We start from the raw sequence: 21,055 nt of genomic DNA on the forward strand, positions 1-21,055 counted from the left end.
TAGCAAATATGCTTTCGAGAAATGCACCCCTGGTTTGGGAATGTGAATAATGAATATGGCATAGACTTTTGAGCTCCATACAATTTGTGATTTTAGAATGTTGCATTGTTGTAGAACACATTCTACAGCTCGCATAAAATTCTTGTGTTAAAAAATCCAACAAAAAAGTTGTGACAGTGAGTATTCAAAATCTCGCTTTAGTTGTAATCATAGGTCAAACACTTTTTTGTTTGCCGTTGAGGGCGGGGGAACATAGGGTTGCGTTACAATATGCAACCTCTCCTCCTCCACTTGTGTTTGTCTCCTCGTACCAGGAAGTAGTATGTCATGATGACATCACTGACTACAGCATTATATTTCAATATCTTGCAAAACCTCAATTGTAAAAGCCTTCTCATTTGCAATTGGGATGGTGAATGAAATTTGTTGTGGCTTGGCTGACAGCTGGGAAACTTAATCGTTTTCTCCACGGAGGAAGGGCCAGGAGGTGGGAGGAAGAGACAAGCACAAGTGGAGGAGGAAAGGTCGCATATTGTAACGCACTCATAGGGTTGAGGAAGATGATTTAAGCCTGTGCATTTCCTGGCTGGATCCATGTGATCTCATGTGAACGCCCCTTTAGGAGACCTGTGGTTAGGAGACCATTTCGAGGCTTTAGGTTGAGAATAAATGGAGTTCCCTTGGCACTGTAGATGGCAGTAGCGCACATCTTATGCAAGCTGCCACCAAATGCCACATAAAGAAAAGAAGGAGGGGACAATGCCCCCATAGGAGACCAAACTTAAGCACACTCCTTTGCATTGGGTGGGTGAAGTTAGAATCATCTTATTCTACTAAGAAAATCTTTGGGCCCTGCTGTGGCCAACTGGTAGGGCACTTGCCTGCCATGCGGCTGACCCGGGTTCGATTCCCGGCCCGGGTCCTTTGCCGATCCCTCCCCGTCTCTCTCCCAATTTGCTTCATGTCCACCTCTCACACTGTCCTATGAAATAAAGTCGAAAAAAGACAAAAAAAAAAGTAAAAAAAATAAAAATCTTTGATCCCGCTACTATACAATGCTCCTGGGCAGCAGGGAGACTTGTGTGAGGGCGTAGCCACTCTGGCTCATTGAGCCGTGGTGCACGTTTGGAGCGCCATTGACACCCCGCTTCAATCTCCAGCGACGCCACTTCCTCTGCAGTTCATACTGCACCTGGGGAAAAGTGGAGACAGATTTAGTCTGTCAGTGCGAGTCTGCTTCTGCAGGAAAGAATATGTTCAACAACCAAAGGCTCTTTTCTACTTCCGGTTTTCTGGTTGACCTACAGCACGACTCGGCCGCCACTTTTTCTCTTTTCGAATGGGCACGACACAGCTCAATCGTAAAGCAAAAAGTGGCGGCCGAGTCACGCTGTGTCAAGCTGTAGGCCTACCAGGAAACAGGCAGTGGAAAAGAGGCATACACATCCACATACAGTAAGATTCCACAGTAATGTTCTATGGAACATACATATGAACTTAAAATCCATCCACTTGTATGTTCCCTTGAACCATTGTGACTGAATACATATAAAGGTGTTATGATATGTAGTACAACATTTCCAGATTTAACATGCATATATTTTCTCTGTGTGACATTTCAGTAATTCCAAGTTAATTCTGAGCACTTCACACACAGTGGTAAATCCTACCTCTCCGTTCAGGAAACAATACAGGACCGCCACGACGAAGCCCTTGAACAGAAATAACATGGAGATGGTGAGACTGGTAAGCAATGGAAGTCAGAGAGATAAAAGTAAAGTGGCTTATGTAGGTCTTAAGGTGCAATGTGTAATATTTTAAGTGGTTTATTTCCAGAATTCATGTTATCCATTCACAAATGTTACCTTTTTCACAAACACTTACCATCGCCATCAAATTATAAGTATTCATTATGACAGCGAAAATTGCACTTGAAAAGCATGAAAAGGGGGATCTTCTCTTTTGTCCACTATTTTGAAATAGACATGTTTGGCTGAAAAGCCTACTGTACTGTACTTTGGTCATACTAGTGAATAATAATTACTTGGTAAATATTCATGAAAAGATTGAAATAGGCAATAAGCAGCACAGTTTCAATGAGCAGCATAGTTGCAACACTTACTCTAACCACCATCTTACACGGTGCACCTTTAAAATGTGTTATTACCTGTGTTGAGGCGAGTGCCAGTTCTGCAATGTTCCATACGATATAGAGTAAACCATCTCCTCTGTGTGGGAGGAATGCGAACAGGATATAGTACAGCCCAAAAAGAGCCACCAAGAGAAATGTGGATTTGGCCAGCCGCCTAGAAAACACAACAAAAACAATGTCTGAACAGTTAGGCCTACCTACATTTATTCACAGTATAAAGTTGGATACTTGAACACATGATAGAAATGTATGTACAGTACATAAGTAAGTATGTTTCATTTACCGTACACTGCACATTTAAAATTGGCCAAAAACTGGCCAAAGTGCTGCACAGTGTCAAACTGAAAGACTTGAGTTAAACACTCAAAAATGTCTAAAAGCAAGCCACGGTCAAACAGAAGAAAACCATAAAATACATAAAAGCATTCCAATAGGCAAGGACATAGACAACCTGCATAGTGTCAACATGCAGGCAAAGCAGGACACAAATATACAGTATACACAGGAGGGCATAGTGCAACATGACAACATGGCACAACTAAAGTGTACATGAAGTGAAATAAAAGGCTTGATAAAAGAGATGAAAGTGGAAAAAGAACTAAGAGGCCAAGGTGTATAAATGTGTTTTTAGTCTAGATTTAAAAGAGGTAATCATGGGAACAGATCTTATGTCAGGGGGTAAGCCATTCCAGAACTGCACATCAGGCTATCATAACCAAGTCTTATTAGATCATCTAAATTAGTGGTTATTTATTTATTTAATTTTTTTAAAATGTATTTTTTAGGGGCTTTCATGCCTGTATTTGATAGGACAGTTGAAGATGGTGACAGGAAGCGAATGGGACAGAGAGACAGGGGAGGATCGGGAAATGACCCCAGCCGGACTCGAACCAGGGTCCCCGTGGGTGGGCATGCAAGCCCAAATGTGGGGGGCTTAGCGCGCTGCGCCACAGCGCCCCCCCCCCTAAATTAGTGGTTATTAACCTGGAGTGACGGCTGGTCCCACCTTGACTTCTAATTTCCCCGATTATGATCAAACCCTACATTACTGAGCTACAAGCAAGTAAAGCTACTTAGCAGGAGTTAGGATATTTCATCATCTCATTTGATATGACAGAAGAGATTAACTTGCTCTTAGGCAACTTTTTTAATACTCCCGACCAAAAAAAAAGTTGTGAAAAACATGATCCCACACTCTAAAATAATGTTGGAATATCTTTATCTTTGATTATGAAACACTTTGGCTGTGGTATTGTTTCGATAAGAGTCAGGGAGATTTATTTCCATTCAATGTTCCATTAATTTTTCAACAAGATCTTGACACACACTTTTAAAAATTTGAGCCCAATGAATAAATCCTGGCAGTGTAAGTTTGGGATGTGCTCGTTCCGTCAGTGAAGAAAAATCTATTGATGGAATAGACCAGCATTCAGATCCAACCATCATCAAAACAAGATCTTGGTGAAATATTAATGCAACACTGGGTGGAAATAAATCTTTTGACTTTGCATTCACTTATCAAAACAAACACACAGCAAATGTGTGCCATAATCAAAACTGAAGGTGTTCAAACAATGTACTGTAGGCCTTTATTCCGCTTATCACCCGGTTACCAGCATTTAAGTTTTAATTTATTAATATGTTGATCTAAGGCTTCGTGAGAAAGTAGATTAACCACTGCGCTTGGTATGTTGCTATGGGCACCACTTCCTAATCTAGTGAGACGCGCCTCTATCGGAGGCATGTAAGGACGTGCGCAGAACGTTGGGGTGACTTGACAACCAAATGCGATAGAATTGACGACTGGGTTTTTGACTTGACAACCAAATGCGATAGAATTAACGACGGGGTCTTGGCTTGACAACCAAATGCGATAGAATTAACGACGGGGTCTTGGCCATAGCAACCTGCAGTTTAGAATTAGTAACGGCACTTCGCCAGAAAGTTAGAAAAGAAGCTACTTAGACGCCTGCACGCCCGCATGACATCATAGGTGTCCTGCTCTCGGGGAATAAAGGACACCTGCTCAGCCAATCGGAAGACGTACTGTCTGCTCACCGGGTGGAGCATATTACATCACAAATATATAACAAAGGGACATAATATACAACATTATAGCCACAAGGTTAATTTCCATCTTTTCTCCCTGGACAGAGTTGGTGTTTGATGTTATCGTTGACTTGGAAAAGCGTTGAACATACTTGTATTGATTGAAGTCATTTCCGTGCACATCAGACATCCTCAGTTTGCCAACGAGGATCCTGATGATGTTCAAGAAGAAGAACAAGTTTACCTGCAGATTAAATAGAAATAGACATTCAGAAGAAGAACAAGTTTACCTGCAGATTAAATAGAAATAGACATTCACAAGAAGAACAAGTTTACCTGCAGATTAAATAGAAATAGACATTCAAGAAGAAGAACAAGTTTACCTGCAGATTAAATAGAAATAGACATTCACAAGACCTGCCACTGTATATAACTTCATCCTTTAACTATTGGTACTTGTTTTTTTCCACCAGTGATATTTATTTTATTGTACTTTGTGAATGACAAAAGACCAACAAAGGTCGGCGTCTGTGCCTGCACTTAACACCCGTGTATTGCTTGGTGCGTGCACTCCCAAAAAGTAGCAATCACTCAAGATAATGGAAAAAAGGAGGCGCACACAGGGCTTGTGTGAAAAAGTGTATTGAAGCCGAAATTAACAACAGAAGTCTGAGGTTAACTGGAGAAACAGACATTTCTGAGTTAGTCCATTCTCAATGTCTCCAGTAGGAGACAGCTACTGGAGACTATGAGAATGGAGTAGCGCCGAAACGTCTGTTTCTCCAGTTAACCTCAAACTTCTGTTGTTAATTTCGGCTTCAATACACTAGCCTTGTGTGTGCCTCCTTTTCTCCATTATCTTGAGTATTTTATTGTACTTTTCCATGTGCTGTAGATGTTGTTATGTTGTATGAGGCGCCACTTTTTCTCCATGCTGCTCTCAAGTCAAAGGAATGTGATGAGGTGTTGCGTTGTTTTGTGTAATAGTATCAGTCCCTGTATTTGCCGGGTACATTACATTACATTACATTAGCATCAGGGCTCTAAATTAACTTTTTTCATGAGAAGCCTGACAAAAATGGCTAGTAGATGTTAATCTTACTAGCCAAACACACGCTCACTGGGTCAAAGTGGCTAGTAATTTTGTCTTTTTTACCAGCCAAACTGAAATTTCACCAGCATTTGGCCAGTTGGCTACTGTTCATTTAGAGCCCTGATTAGCATTTAGTTCAAAGCGACTTACAAGGAGCAATTGAAACAAGAACAGGGTAAGGCACAGTGTACAGTTGCAACACTGATAGCATTGTCCTACACAGAGTAAAGAAGATGACGATGCATTAACAAGTAGCAGAAAGTAAACAAAGACATCAAGGTGCAGTGTACAGTTGCAACACTGAGAGCATTGTCCAATACAAGGTAACAGAAGCAACATTAAATAATAGGAAGGTTGCAAGGCATATTGGATAGTAAGCAAGACATCTAGGCGCAGTGTACAGTTGCAACACTGGCAACCATGTCCAACAGAAGGATAAAGCAAAATAAGTAAAGAATTTAAAAGGATGTTAAAAGCAAATTAGGTACATAAAAGATGTTACTGTAGGTACTAAGGCTGTAACGATACACCCAACCCACGATTCGGTTTGTATCACGATATATGACCTACGGTTCGATATGCCCCACGATTTTTTATTTTTTTTAAGAAAAAAAAAAGAATAATTTATATATATATAGGCCTATATGCTTTCTTTTTGCATTTAGGCTACCTGCCTACATTAATTTTGTAGGTGTACTAAATGATTTTGCAGATATAGGCCTACCACTGCAACCTGTTCCCCAGGTGTTGACATCAAAGCACAACACAGAGAAATAAGGGATATTAGTTCACCAAGGAAAAATAGGTTTATTATTAATAGGCTATAGATCATATCATGCTGAGATGCTGACCGTGTGTGAGAGAGACAGAGATGGAGAGAGTAGGGTCAGGGTTCCAGTAGGTAGCCTATAAGAACTGTCTCACATTATCAAACATTATCCAATTAATATCCAAACATTAACTGAAAACAACACTGATCATATTTCGTCAGGAAACATGTTGTATTATCTACTTACAGAAATGCAACACTTGATTTTGATGTTTAATATTTTTGTAACTTTTTTGATCGTGCAGCAGTGCGCCACGCTTATACAAACAAAGCTCGAAATGTACCTCACTTTGCAACATGCACGTTGACCTTTGTTTGGTTTTGTGATTTGACATTTTGTCAAAAGCGGGAATGGATGCAGAGGCTGAAATGGAGCATGTTTTCGCTAGGCAGGCGGTCAATGCGGCAATGCTGCCTAATATCCACATCGACCTTAACGTTCGCCCGACTTCAGACACTTCCCTTATTAGAGCGTAGCGTGGTTTGAGAATTTGGGCAGGCGGAGCATCTCGCTCTCTCGCTCTCTTTCTCTCTCTCCGCTCAACGTCAGTCCCCACTCAACATGCATCGGCGCATGCATGAATCAAAAAATATTCACACGTTTGATAAAGCCTTCATGGTCAGTTGTTCATTTCATGCTTTACCTTCCGACGTTTGCCCAAGTTTTTCGTCTCGCGGAGGTTTCTCAGGCAATTGATAACAAATGCACGTGCTGGTTGGACGGAACATTTTATAAGAGAGGGGTGAATGGAAGTGTTACTCGCACATGTCAGTGCGCCCCTTTTCTACTCGTCTTTTTTAAGCGCATATGCAAACATTTGTATCCTGCTGTTTTCTAGACTGAGGTGTAGCCTACATTTTAATGGTTCTCGCGCCAAATGCGCCAAAGTGCGCACGTTAAGTATACAGAACTTTGAAAGGGCGCATCGCGATTCTGCGTGGGAGGTTCGCGATAGGGGTTCGTAGGTCTGCGTACCGCGATCCCTCGGTTCGATGCAATATCGTTACAGCCTTAGTAGGTACATAAGATATGTTAAAAGCAGTGGCTTAAGGAGTACAAGTTTGAGTAAAATGAGCAAGTATCAGGGCCGATACCAGTACCAGTATCGGTGCATCCCTAGTGAGAACCACAGGTATACACAGTGCCGGCACTAGGCATAGGCAGACTATGCCTGTAGCATGTAGCATGCTACACGGATGCATTGACTTTCACTACCTTAGCGTCATACTCTATCTTTTAACTTGTCTTAAAGCAAGACAACGGCTTACATGAAAAATATCACACTTTACCACCTTTATAAACCCTGGCCAACAATTTTAACTGTATCAAGCCCCAAAATAGTGGCATACCCCTTTAAGCTAAATAAAACATTAAACTTCACATTGACAATGATTTTTAAAAGGTACTCGGGACATACACATGGTACTACATCAGATGTGCTTGCACAAATTGCACAAAAAGGAAACACTGTTGCTCGCCTAGGGCACCAAATTGACTAGAACCATTCAAATATTTTGAGAATACACTTTTTTAACCTATATAAAATGCATTTTGCAATGCAATTCAATGGAATGCCCTATACAAAAATGTCCATTTCCCAACATTCTACAAAATGGAGATACATCGTTTTGCAAATAAACCCTTCAAATACAGGTATACAGTAGTACACAGCAAGAAATGTCTGGCATCACTTACTACAATAAATAGCAGGACAGGGACTCTGAGAATCCACCATATCCAGTCACTCCCCCGGGTCTCCCAGCACCTTACATATGAAAAAAGGGGTTTTAACTTCCTCTTTAGACACAGCTTTAAAGGTGCACTGTGTAATATTTTTTAGAAGTTTATATTCAGAATTATGGCTGCCCATTCACAAATGTTACCTTTTCATGAATACTTTACCACCACCATCAAATTCTAAAGTATTCATTATGACTGGGAGAATTGTACTTTTCATACATGAAAAGGTGGATCATCTCCATTGTCCGCCATTTTGAATTTCCAGAAATAGACATTTTTAGCTGCAAAACCTACTGTACTTTGGCCATACTAGTCAATATTAATTCATGATTTAGTAAATATTCATGAAAATATCAAATTTGGCAGTAGACAGCACCGTTTCAATGAGCAGCATAGTTGCAATACCTACTCTGGCCACCATCCTACACAGCGCACCTTTATATAAAATGAATGTTGTTCATGTCCACTACCTACCCCTCATCCTCATGGAAATACTTGGCCAACCCCCAGCCTCCTACTATGACCATTGGTGTACCTACAGATCCAGAAGATTTGATTTGTACAGTTTATTATGGTAGGGACAGATACAAAGCACATAGATGTGTCTAGGACAGGCATTTGATACATGTACTAAAGAAAGTCTCGTGCAGAAGGTATCCAATTGCTTGTTGTACCCATTCCCCTAGAAAGAGCACAGGGGTGCGTTTCTCAAAAGCGTAGTTGTTAGCCAGTTAGCAACTTGGGAAATTGCCAATGGGAAATTGCATTGCAAACAACAAAGTAGTTAACACAATTAGCAACTATGGCTTCGAGAAATGCACCCCAGTATTGTTAACTTATTGCTAAATAATAACTAGAATGTCAAGGGTCCCATCTAGCACAGGTGAATATTCACTCAAAAACATCCTAGGTGAAACATGAGGTGATTCAGATCATTTAGCCAGTCTCTACATGTTTTTAATCAAAAATCCATCCAGCAGATCAATAAATAAAGGATCAAAAAACTTTTCACCAGCAAAACCACAGCTTTGTTGTCAGAGGTAATAATTATATTACAACTCCTTCCAAGTCTTCAGACAGTTACATATTGGACAATAAAACCAACATGTCGGTCAGTAAATATGTAGAGACACTGTTGCACGGCTGGCGGACTGATGAAAGGAGCAGGACTGGACTGGCCATCTGGCATACCGGGCCTTTTCCTGTGGGCCCCGCACCTAGCCTAGTAAACCAAAGCCACCCGCTGGACGCCAAAATGTTTTGGCTGCGAGTGGTGTGGCCATAGAGGTAGAAAATAACACTAGAGAGGACCCCGCCCCCCTTTTTACGGCAATCTGTAGCGGCCATTATCTGTAGGTAGATCAGAGAAATGGAAATTAACGGAGAACGAGGCTCACCTCTGTCAAAAATGGCTTAATCATGCGAAAATGTCCATCAACACACTATACAAGGACAATATTTGAACTGTGTTGCTAACTATGTTCATAAAAGATATTATTTGATTTTTAAATGTATTTTATCGACTCATATGATTTAAGTAGATATTTAGCCTGACATTTCAAATCTGGTCTTTGATTAAAGTGTTACTTCATATTTACACAGTTTTAGTCAATGGCTATGTCTCAAATGACGCACTTTTGTCAGTGCACTGACAGTCAGTGCACAGTGCACACAGTGCAAATATGCACTGTGCCCTCGCTGGAAGTGACGGCTGAGCATGGCATTAGCTCGCCAAAATATGAGTTGGCTACTGTTTACAATGCACAGCGTCTGGTGCTTGTATTTCCATGCACTTCACCCCAAAGGACAACAATCACACATACAATACTGTGGTTGGCATGAAAAGGTTGGTGTCCCATCAACATTACTTACAGAATTAGGAGACTGTTCACCAAACTCTTCTACTGAACTGAATGCCACATTTCCTCCGTGTCATTGTCAACATGGCCGCCGTTTAGTGCGTGCAGTGTCCATCATTCAAGCACTGCATTTTTCCGCCATTGTTAGGGGATCATCCGGGCGCTTTCAGTGCGCTGACACAACTGAAATTTTCAGCGTGAGCACCCTAGACACTGAAAAACAGTGCACGAAGTGCACAAGTGCGGCATTTGAGACACAGCCAATTTCTTGACAGGGGTGGGCGTGTTCTCTATTGACTTGCATTGCCTGAACGCACCTACACTGTAAAAAATGCCCGTTGAAATTACGGCAAAAAACTGTCAAATTGCAACAGTCAGTGACCGTAAAATGTAAAACAGTTTATCTCTGTACTAAATACGGCAAGCTACTATTGAGTCAAAAAGCGCTACATAACTTTATTTTTGACAAGTGTCATATGTAGAAAATACTGGACTGTTCTCTGTAAACGAAGATTTTGGAAAATACCGTTAAGTGAGATGAACTAGTCAAGAAACGGTACATAACTTTATTTTTCACTGGTGTCAATATGTAGAAAATACTGAACTGTTCACTGAAAAGAAAATATTGGAAAATACCGTTAAGTGAAGATGAAGTAGTCAAGAAACGGTACATGACTTTATTTTTCACTGGTGTACACATATGTGCACAGCAAATTTGTCAGAGTTAGATTGATCAGAGTTAGACTGGTGTTCAGCCAAAATCTAAACATCAAGAGTTGCAGCAACACTACACAGTGTATCTGTATCTTCACAGTAATCTGAAAAAGTCTACCTGGGACAGTAATCCCTTGATTCAGTCTCTTAGAAGTAGCCCAGTCTATTTGAAACTGTCATTCTAACCCATCCAAATCAATCTGTCAATCAATTCCTGACCTCACCTGAGTGCTAAGGGCTGTCATGCAATGATTAACTGCCTGCACCTGCCAAATGCTTCATCACTCGGGTCACATGGTTCACTTGAACATGTATTTAAACAGGGACTGTTGCATTGTACTGCTCACTGGTTGCTAGCTAGCTAGGTGGCTGGCTGGCTGTAAGGCCGGCCGGCCGGCTGGCCTGGCCTGGCCTGGCCGGCCCGGCTAGCAGGTCACGTTGTAAGGGTGGCTGCATGGCTTGCTAACTAGCTTGTTTGTTAGCTTGCTTGCCCTACTAGCTTTGGCCTTCATTTTCCTTAAGGTTATTTTCAGGCCTTTTTTAAAATAAAGAATGCATTTGCATACCCTTCATTGATGATACTAGACTGGTCCACCTCCCTGCACTAGACAATCTGGCAATTGGGCATTTATTTAGGTATCTAATTAGGTTGATGTTTATCAGACTCCAGTGAGTAGAATCTGTCCAATCAGTTGTCTGTGATTGCAACTCTATAATTGGACTCACCTGAGTATTATCAGTCCAATCAGTTGTTTGATTGTAACTCTATAATTGAACTCACCTGAATATAATCCATCCAACCACTGCTGCCATAATTTTACCGTAAAATGTAAAAAAAATAATACCGTTATTTATTTAACGTTAGGCTTTGGCAACCACTGCTGCCATAATTTTACCGTAAAATGTAAAAAGGAAATAAACCGTTATTTATTTAAAGGCCAACTTCCGATAAAACTCAGTTTTACTCACTCCTTTCGAAGATCGGACGGTCACCCCAAGTTAAACTCACTTGCAAGGCTCTCATAGCGGTGCGTCAACTCTCCTGGCTGTGTTTCCCGGTGTTTCCCAATTTACATCAATAATGCAGAGAAACGAGCGAATCACGAAAGCCTTTCTGTGTTTCGTCACGTCGAAAGAAGGCGTTGCCCACAAAGGTTTATATCGACCCATTTATCTAAAAACATGTCCAGTAATTTTTTTCTGCTTGTTTTCAAAACAAGCAACGTCTGGTGGTCCGAAACATAGCTTAGCTTAGCTATCAGCTGGTTGCTACTCTCAGGTACACACACAGCACAAAGCCTCATACATAAAGCCTGCTCACTCCGGTTGCTCCGTGCCTACAGCTCGCCTAGGGGTCGCTGTCGAAAGAGCACAGCCCTGAATGGAGCCTGCACGCCTCCGTTGGCGCCCCTATAGTGCAGTACCATCCGGGGAAGTGGCGACTCTGTTTCCCATTACATTCTCTCCCAAGGCTGGAGGACTGAGCCAATCAGAGACGCGTTTCTTTGAGAGCAGGAGGAGTGAGCCAATCAGAGACGCATTTCCACGAGAAACACGGAACACTCTCTCGTTTCTCCACAAGCCACCTTGCCAGCTTGCAAAAACGTCTTGAAACAAAGCAACCAGAACGTTTTTTAAAACAAGACCAACGCGTAACACATTCAATAACAATTGGGAACACGGCAATATTAATTAAATTACGTTGAGAGGCGATCTTTAAGGGTAGACTTTGGCAACCACTGCTGCCAGCAGTTTACCGTAAAAACAACAGTTCTTTTTTTACTGTGTACACTACCTACGGAAGTTGGGAAGCTCCAGCTGCCATTTCCCAGTGCTGTCGCAAATTGCTGTGTCCTCTCTAGTGTTATTTTCTACCTCTATGGGTCTGCCAGGCTTGCCAAGAATCTGGCAAACCAATCACAACACAAAGATTTGTTTTGAATCAAAGCGGGCAGGGTTTTGAGGGAGTGACGACGAAGCTCGCAACGTTGGGAAAGCACATCAACGAGAAAGATAGCGCTGATTGGTCAGAGCGCCGGCCTATAGGCACAGGCATGGTTTGAAAGACAACGGGTTGTTCTCATCAACAATCTTCGGATGTACTATTCATCGGGGCCAGACTAAATTACACATCCAATCTCACATTTAGGCTGGTTTATCAAGCGACCCCGCACCCTCATGGGCCCCTATTTTCAGAAATGCCACTTCTGCGCCATTAACTATGAGGGGCCCTTGAGCTTAAAGTGCCCAGGCCCTGTTTCTGCCCCAGACCAGCCCTGGAGAGGAGCATGAGTAAGGATGGGGATCTCAGCAGCATTTTTTATTTCCTTTTACTCACCCCAGCCAAGCACAACGTAACACCAGAAGTACTTCCTCTCGTTGAAGAAGGAGACGGTGACCAGGTTGTGGAGGTAGTGGCCCTCGATCAGCAGCCAGCTGTAGTTGGCCATGATACAGTAGTTGGAGACCAGGAAGACCAGCTTGCAGGGCAACTAAGCAGGGGAGATTAGAGGTGTCAAAAGTAAAAGTAAAAGTAAAAAAAAGAAACACAGTTTCCTTCCAACACAAGTAACTTATCTGAGTAACCAGTAGACCTGTGTACTTGTCTTAAGATTAGCTAACTCTGCACTGGTTGGATCAAGTTTGTGGTGGGTCCTTGTTAGGTTTTCAGTGTTTTTCAGTATAATAACACAGTCTATCTCTCTCATTAGGTACAATGGAGTAAATTATGTAAAAGCTATTTAATGTCATGTGATAGTGTTGTAATTACACCACAAAAGTACTTTTACTTTTACTTTTGACACCTCTGGAGGAGATACAGGAGGCAATTTCTCAAAATTAGCGCAGAACCTATGATGTTATAAGCCTACTGTCACCAAAATTGGCAGTATAGACAGCAGTTTCAATGAGCAGCATAGTTGCAATACCTACTCTGACCACCATCCTACGCAGAGCAGATACAGAAGGCAATTTCTCAAAAGTGTTAAGATGGTCCTTAAACCCTTAGCGCAGACTGAGCACATGTTATAACCCTGCTGTCACCAAAATTGCAATGGCTATGTGACTTAAGGCTCTCTGTAATGTCATAACAATGTTATTAATGATGTAGTTACGTATTTTCAGCAAATACTGAATAGGCCCGCCGGTGACCCCATCTGCAAGAGGCTACCAGGGCTCTAAATCTTTCATCACCAACCAAATGGGCTAGTAGATGTTAAGCTTACTAGTAAAATACACACTCACTAATGGCAAGTAAGTTGTTTTTGTCTACCAGCCAAACTGAAATTTCACCAGCATTTTAGCCTGAAAGATTTTGCTATAGTGGAGCACTACAGTATTGCCATCTGTGGTGTGTGTGTGTGTGTGTGTGTGTGTGTGTGTGTGTGTGTGTGTGTGTGTGTGTGTGTGTGTGTGTGTGTGTGTGTGTGTGTGTGTGTGTGTGTGTGTGTGTGTTTGTGTGTGTGCGTGAGTGTGTGTGTGTGTGTGTGTGGGGGGTGGTTGGAACAATTATGAGCACTTCCTGCTCTCTAAGGTCCGACTTCGAGACCAATATGCGACCATGCCTCCTCCACTTGTGCTTGTTTCCTCATACCAGGAAGTAATATGTCATGATGACATCACTGACAACAGCATTATTCAATATCTTGCAAAAGCTCAATTGTAAAGTCTTTTTCTCATTTGCAATTGGGATGGTGAATGAAAAACAGTCCCTCAAAAGTTGTTGTGGCTAGGCTGACAGCTGGGAAACTTTATCGTTTTCTCCACGGAGGAGGGGCCAGGAGGCGGGGCGAGGAAACAAGCACAAGTGGAGGAGGCAAGGTTGCATATTGTAACGCACTCAAGGTCACATACCTCCGGTTGAGGATATCTGGTTTTATAAGCACAATGATATTTAGCGGTGCAATCACTGTGCTGTATGTAGCGACGTAAGATTTGACGTAAGATTTTTAGGTATTTGACAGGACTGATGGCGTCGTAAAAAAAAAAAAAAATCCATTCATTTTTGGCAGTGCATTTTGCTTATTGTAGTGTTGCCATTGTCCGTTTGAAATAGATGGTGTTGTCAGTGCATGTGGCTGGGTTGGTTCAGCTGCAGACTAAACATACTGAATAGGAGTTACAGTGAAACATGTCCTCGCTGGAGAAGAGGACCGAGTCTTTGATGAAGATGAAGGCAGCACGAAGGACGAACGAGAGGAAGAGCTGGATGTGGATATAGTTCCTGGTGCAGTGCAGTTTCCTAACGAGAGAGAGAAGAGAAATGGGAAATGATTTTCTTCCTAGGTGTGTGTGTAGGTGTGTGTGTGTTTGAGAGAGAGAGAGAGAGAGAGAGAGAGAGAGAGAGAGAGTGTGTGTGTGTCTGTGGGACAGAGAGAGCGAGAGAGAAAGAGAGAGAGAGAATGTGTGTGTGTGTGTGTGTGAGGAAGATAAGATAAGATAAGATAAGATAAGATAAGATAAGATAAGATAAGATAAGATTTATAAGATAAGATTTACCTTTATTGTCTCTACAGGAGAGACATTTTGTGTGGACATGAGAAGGTGTGATTTACAATTGACAAACAAAAATTAGACAAGACTTGGGTACCACAGAGGGAACACACAGGAAACATACAGTAGCCCATATGCTATACAAAGAAAGAAACACGTTAACATAGATGGATACACATAGTCTAGTTTGCCAACAGCCATAGCCAAACAGCAGACAGCCATTGTATAGTGCACACCACCCTCCCTCTTCACCCTGTCATCATCAGTAATACTGCTACCCCTTGGATATCCATTGCACATACTTTCTGAATATTAAGACTACATAAATATTATTCATGTCTTATCCAGGCCCCGATATAATTACATATATGCATTTTCACATGAAATATGCCATGTTTTAGAAAGCAATCGTAGACATTGCATCTGCAATAAAATGAAGTTATACAGTATTTTCAGGGGACCTGGTGAACGTGGGGTCTGTTGTAAAGGTGGTTGTCTTCAATATAGGCCTAAAGTGCAGGGAGAAATCCTTGTTCGTATTCATAGTAGGCCTACGGCGCTTGGAGTTAGTTCCCCAACAGTGGAGAGAGAGAGAGAGAGAGAGAGAGAGAGAGAGAGAGAGAGAGAGAGAGAGAGAGAGAGAGAGAGAGAGAGCGCGAGCGTTACACCAACAGAAAAATAGAATTTAAAAATGATAAAATAGCTTCACTTACGGGAACAGGGAGAGAATGGCTATGGCGAAGACTAAGGAGATGAGCGAGATGGCATAGCCAGCGGTGTACATCGCCTTCACATAAGGCAAGTAGAACTGTGGACTCTAGGGATGAGGAGACAAGACTCATTTTAGTTCAGTTTGAAAGATCTGTGAACACCCAATTGTGGAAAATGGTTCAAAAATGAGAATAAAATCTCTGACTGAGTATCTGATGAGAATAAAATCTCTAAGGCACTCCAAATTTAAATGTCTTTATCAATTCATTTTAAGACATTAATAAAGACATTTTAATTTGGAGGGCCTTAGTCAGAGATTTTATTCTCATTTCTGAACCTGGATCAGTACCTTGGACTAAAGAGCACCCAAACTCAAGAAGCCAACAATCTGGATAAGAGCACGCCATACTCTACAAACTGTGGAAAATGGTTGTCATGTCATGCCATTATTAATGGTTTGTGTAATGTAAATACAGTCACTTCTTCTGTAGTCACCTTAAAAGGCTAGTTTTGTCTCTCACATGTAGGTAAAGAATACTGGTGGTGCCTACTGCCTACAGTTGGACAAGTCTTCACTTGTTGTTGTCATAGCCTTCTCGCCTTTGCCTTACAAAATGAACCACTTTATGTTGCAGTGAATGGACAAACAAAAGAATGAAAACTGTTACTAATGTTTTTCATGCGTAGCCTTTAGGGCTGTAACGATATTGTATCGAACCAATGAGTATACTATCATATTTTTCAGTCATAATTTTATTTTATAATGTTATATATATATTATAATATAATATATTTTATTTGTGAAATCGTGGGCTGTATCGAACTGTTGGTCAAAAATCGTGATACAAACCGAATCGTGAGTGGAGTGTATCGTTACAGCCCTAGTAGCATTTCTTTCGAGTAGCATTGGTGATCCAATGGTATTGGACATTTCTTGCATATTTATAACGGCCTCTCCAAAATACAGTAATATACACATGAACCAACAGCTAAAACACTTAGCACTGACCTCGTAATTTATGTCAATGATGCCAAGTTCACAGGCCAGCTCCTGTGGAGGGAACACTTCTGACCATCCTGTCTCTGTGCAGTTCCTGTAAATTGTCCCTGAGGTGTAAGACATGATCAGAACCATTTGTTCAGTTCAGTTTCAATCTAATAGGGACCATGTACAATTACAGTAAAACATAAAATGTTGCCATTTCATGCATTGTACCACATGTAGCCACAGGATAATTTACAGCTGCAGTCCCTATTCACATCTGCACTCTCTCTTTGTAATTTGTATGCTAAAATCTTCCTATAATGGTGCAAACACCGTGAGCCAGGGCGTTAAAATATGGAAACTGTTACTGAAAAAGTGGCAAAGGCCACCATACCTTTTCTAAAAGCCGGCATTTCAGATTTCCAATGATGTATGATGACCATCTGACAAGAGTAGCTGTTTTGAGTTTACACATGATGTCAACAGATTGAGAAAACAATGTGTAAAAATCAACGTAACTCTGCCATAGCATATATATCACGAATAATGGAATATTTCATGGTGGCATGCTTGGTTTTATTTGAAATGGGAGTCATTTTGTGAACATTGTGGATAAATACAGCCAACCCCGGGACTCCTCAGTTCAAATGGTCCACAATACATCCACCGCATAAATGTATAACATACCAGGTCCGTTCCCCAATTTCATGGAATTTATATTAAAATGTATTAAAATGTTGCCTTGTCAGAGTTGCCAAAAAAAGTAGCTATTGGCTCACTGAAAAGTTGCTCACTACATTGCGTCACGGTAAACGGCACAGTGTCATCAATCACACTAATCTCTATAAACATTTGTCTACATCAGTGTTTCCCAACCAGGGGTACGTGTACCACTAGGGGTACGCGAGCACATTGCAGGGGGTACTTGGAAAAATATAATTTTAACAAATACATGGAGCTTAGTTACATTGGGATAGAGAAAGTGATATAAAACTTGACTTAGGGGGTACTCATGGCACAACGAAAATGCTTAGGGGGTACACAAGACAAAAAAGGTTGGGAAACACTGGTCTACACGTCTATGTTGATAACAGGGCTGGACTGGCACCACTAACTGGCCCCGGCATTTTTGGCATCGACCAGCCCCTCACCCCGACCCCCACATTACAATTACGATGGACTCAGTCCACTGTATATTAAAGGTGCACTGTGCAGGAAATGGTCAAAAAAGGTACTGCAACTACGGTATGCTGCTCATTGAAACTGGGCAGCCTATTGCCAAAGTTGATCTTTACATGAAAGTTTACTAAGTAATAAACAATATTTTCTAGTATGGTCCAAGTGCAGTCATTTTTGCAGCTAAAAGTGACTATTTTTGGAAATTCAAAATGGCGGAACATGGAGAAGTACATTCTTTTCATGAATGAAAAATGCAATTTTTCCAGTCATAATGAAAACTTTTAATTTGATGGTGGTGGTAAGTATTCATGAAAAAGGTGACATTAGTGAATGGGCAGCATGAATTCTGGAAATAAACAACTAAAAATTTCACACAGTGTCCCTTTAAGGATGCATGGGCCGGCCCATCTAAATAGTGGGCTGGGCTCTAAGGGAAAATTTGAAACAAACAAAGAAACAAAAACACAAAAGCCTCGGCCCCTGATGACTGTCGGCCCACCAGGAAAATGCCCTGTATGCCAGATAACCAGTTCAGCCCTGATAATGCCAAAGGCAGAGCTGTTTATGGCTATGACTGAAGGGTGCCGGATCAAACCAGTTTAGACTGGATCAAACTGGAACAAACCAGATCAAACTGGTTTTGACCAAATCAAACTGGATCAAAGCCGTTTTGGCCAGGCCAAACCGGATCAAATTTTTTTTCACATGGAGTAGTGGACCACTTGGAGACAAGTCGGGGGCTGATCAGCCCCAGCTGGGTCGCCGGAGCGAGGGTGTTTAATGTTTAAAGGCCTGAAACACCCTATGACCTCGGGTTCATCACTGATGATGTGTCCAAGTAGTACCTTGTGGAGTATTGAACAACTGTATGCTGCTAGGCAGGCACCTTAATTTCCGTCAGGATTAGTAAAAGTTTCTGTTCTCTACTCTACTCTATAGAGAGACTCTGAACATGGATGTATCTCCATTCACTGATGTTGATTATTGTGGACTTGGAGGTGTACATTTGACATGTTAAAGGGGCACAAAGTAGGATGACATCGTTTGCACAGAGCCCGTGGGATGCCTGACTCAAAATCTACACAGTCATGAAAAAAATGCTGTTTAAATAAACACACTGTGAGAATGTCTGTCATCGCGGAATGCCAGCTGTTGATACAAACATGAATATGGTATGTAAAGCGATTTTTCATATGAGAAGTGTTTCCCACAACACTCGTTTGGACTGCGCTGTCAAAAGTTGCATTTGGGGTTTTCTGACAGTGGACCGTGGAAGTGTCAAGTGGCTCACCTACTAATAACTCAAATAAGGATCGGCTGACTCAGGACAGTGATTAATTTGACTTTTAATCCTACCTAGAGCCCCTTTATCTATTGTAAGGCTGCATATAACTCACATGTCATTGTCCAGTCTGCCCCAACCTTCTGAAAGGTCTCAGAACTTTTCATTATTCTCAGTGAAAAACATTTACGACAGACACTTGACCTGCAAATGAACCGCCAGTGTCACAGCCAGTATATGCGTGTAAACCAGGCAAAGCCTGACACAGCTGTGAACCCAGACCATGAGCGAGTTGGGAGATGTTATGCTGTATTGTTTTTGTTTTAATTACCATTTGAAATGTCTAAAAATGCTGAATAACAACTTTTTCTTTTTTTTTTTAAACTGACAGAAAGAAAGCAAGCCGTGTCTGATATAACACTAAAATGATAAATGATACATTTTCTGAATCCCTGCAGAGTTTGTATTTTCTTTTATTCACACTCCCTGTTGCCACAGGATTAAAGGACAAAACATGACTTGTCGGAAGAAATGTGTGCTTAAATTTAAGGTTTGAAGTTGAATAGCTGCAGGGTTGGTTGCATTTATTCAAAATGCTCACAAAATAACTTTTAATGAAAGTTCAGCCTTCCCTTTACAATGATATTAACCAAACATATTACCATACAATATTCCATCATGCCCCATGATGCGCAACAGCACTGTTGATTTACACTGGATTATTTTCTCAACCTTAGTTTACATTATGTGAGGACCTAATAGGGGCACTGGCGGTTCATTGGTTAGAGAGTTGGTCTTTCAATCTATGGGTTGCCGGTTCGAATCCCCCCTGACCTCTCCCTACACCTCCATCCATGGCTGAAGTGCCCTTGAGCAAGGCACCTAACCCCTACATTGCTCCGGGGACTGTAACCAATACCCTGAAAAATAATAGTTGTAAGTCGCTTTGAGTAAATGAAAGTGTCAGCTAAGTGCAATATAATGTAATAATAATGTAATAGACCTATTACCTCAACACAAGCTCTTGTTGTCAGAACAGATGGCTAAGATTCGAGGCTTTCATAAAATATATTGCCTTTGTTTGCCACCTTTTTCTGTAAGGACAAACCCCTCTGCTAGGACTAATACAAACATGTAGCCTTCAAGGCCCCCCTCTGTCTTCTTACCTAGTGTTTTGAGGAATGCGGGGCAGGGTTGTGACACCGTGTGTCCTGCTTGAGACGGTGGCCAGCAGTTCAGGTAATCCCAATAGCCAGGGCAGTCTACGTACATGACACGCGCGCGAACGCACAAAAGCGCACGCGCGCACATGCATGCACGCACGCACGCACGCACGCACACACAGAATATGCAATGTCAATGCAAGAATATAAAGCTGGACTGTAAAAATGCATAAGCTACTTCTCCAACCAAACCACGGGTTAACTGCAACAAGTAAAAAATATATCCTATATATTTTTTAAAAGGGCATACCTGGCTCTGTCTGGTTGAATTCCAGCAAATCTTTAAGACAGGCTTCCTTCTCCTTTTCCTGGTTTTGAAGCTCACATCCAAACGCATCGATCTTGATGTAAGTTGCAAAAGGAAATGCATTTTCTCCATAATAAATTGTTGAATATGTAACTGATGAAACTAAACGACACTTACCTCTCCAATAAGGGCAAACAGCATTCCAACCAATGCAATTTTCATTTTGGGAAAAACTAGCCTGGAAACTTGCATGCCTCACGAAGAATTCTATTTCCTCTTAGATACATGGTGAAAGAGGCTAAAATGCCTTCAGACGCAGTTGAACATCTTGCTCAAGCATTCCCCATTGACGCGTGCACGTGAAGCCATATAGCCAACATTCGTTCACCAGTCTTTCAGATTATGCGAAATAAAAAATATATCTACATTTCACAAAACTCAGTGACAGTTCATCTGATAAAATATTGTTCGATCACGGCGGCAGCTGTGTTTGCGCATTT

At 41.5% G+C, this 21,055-nt stretch overlaps 1 protein-coding gene across 1 annotated transcript; it reads right to left on the reverse strand.

Annotated features, from left to right (window-relative positions):
- Positions 1 to 1,035: 1,035 nt before the first annotated feature.
- On the reverse strand, positions 1,036 to 21,053 carry sctr (secretin receptor). Its single transcript, XM_063212791.1, has 13 exons — positions 20,733 to 21,053; positions 20,559 to 20,649; positions 20,252 to 20,347; positions 16,649 to 16,746; positions 15,642 to 15,745; positions 14,545 to 14,677; positions 12,776 to 12,929; positions 8,339 to 8,399; positions 7,820 to 7,889; positions 4,354 to 4,445; positions 2,168 to 2,306; positions 1,671 to 1,712; positions 1,036 to 1,192 (listed from the first exon to the last, which is right to left on the reverse strand). Exons 1-13 carry the CDS (start codon positions 20,805 to 20,807, stop codon positions 1,049 to 1,051), a joined length of 1,299 nt encoding a protein of 432 aa, XP_063068861.1. The 5' UTR covers positions 20,808 to 21,053; the 3' UTR covers positions 1,036 to 1,048.
- Between the last annotated feature and the right edge of the window lie 2 nt (positions 21,054 to 21,055).

Source organism: Engraulis encrasicolus, chromosome 12 (genome assembly GCF_034702125.1).
Source record: "Engraulis encrasicolus isolate BLACKSEA-1 chromosome 12, IST_EnEncr_1.0, whole genome shotgun sequence".
Lineage (NCBI taxonomy): Eukaryota > Metazoa > Chordata > Actinopteri > Clupeiformes > Engraulidae > Engraulis > Engraulis encrasicolus.

What these genes read in the sequence shown, in the direction of transcription:
- sctr (XM_063212791.1), bottom strand. Translation starts at nt 20,807, where the DNA reads ATGCAAGTTTCCAGGCTAGTTTTTCCCAAAATGAAAATTGCATTGGTT. An exon ending in TTCACTGTAACTCCTATTCA is followed by an intron (nt 12,930 to 14,544) that starts GTATGTTTAGTC and finishes TCCCCTGCTTAG; the next exon opens with TTGCCCTGCAAGCTGGTCTT. An exon ending in TGGCACTCGCCTCAACACAG is followed by an intron (nt 1,713 to 2,167) that starts GTAATAACACAT and finishes TTTCTGTTCAAG; the next exon opens with GGCTTCGTCGTGGCGGTCCT.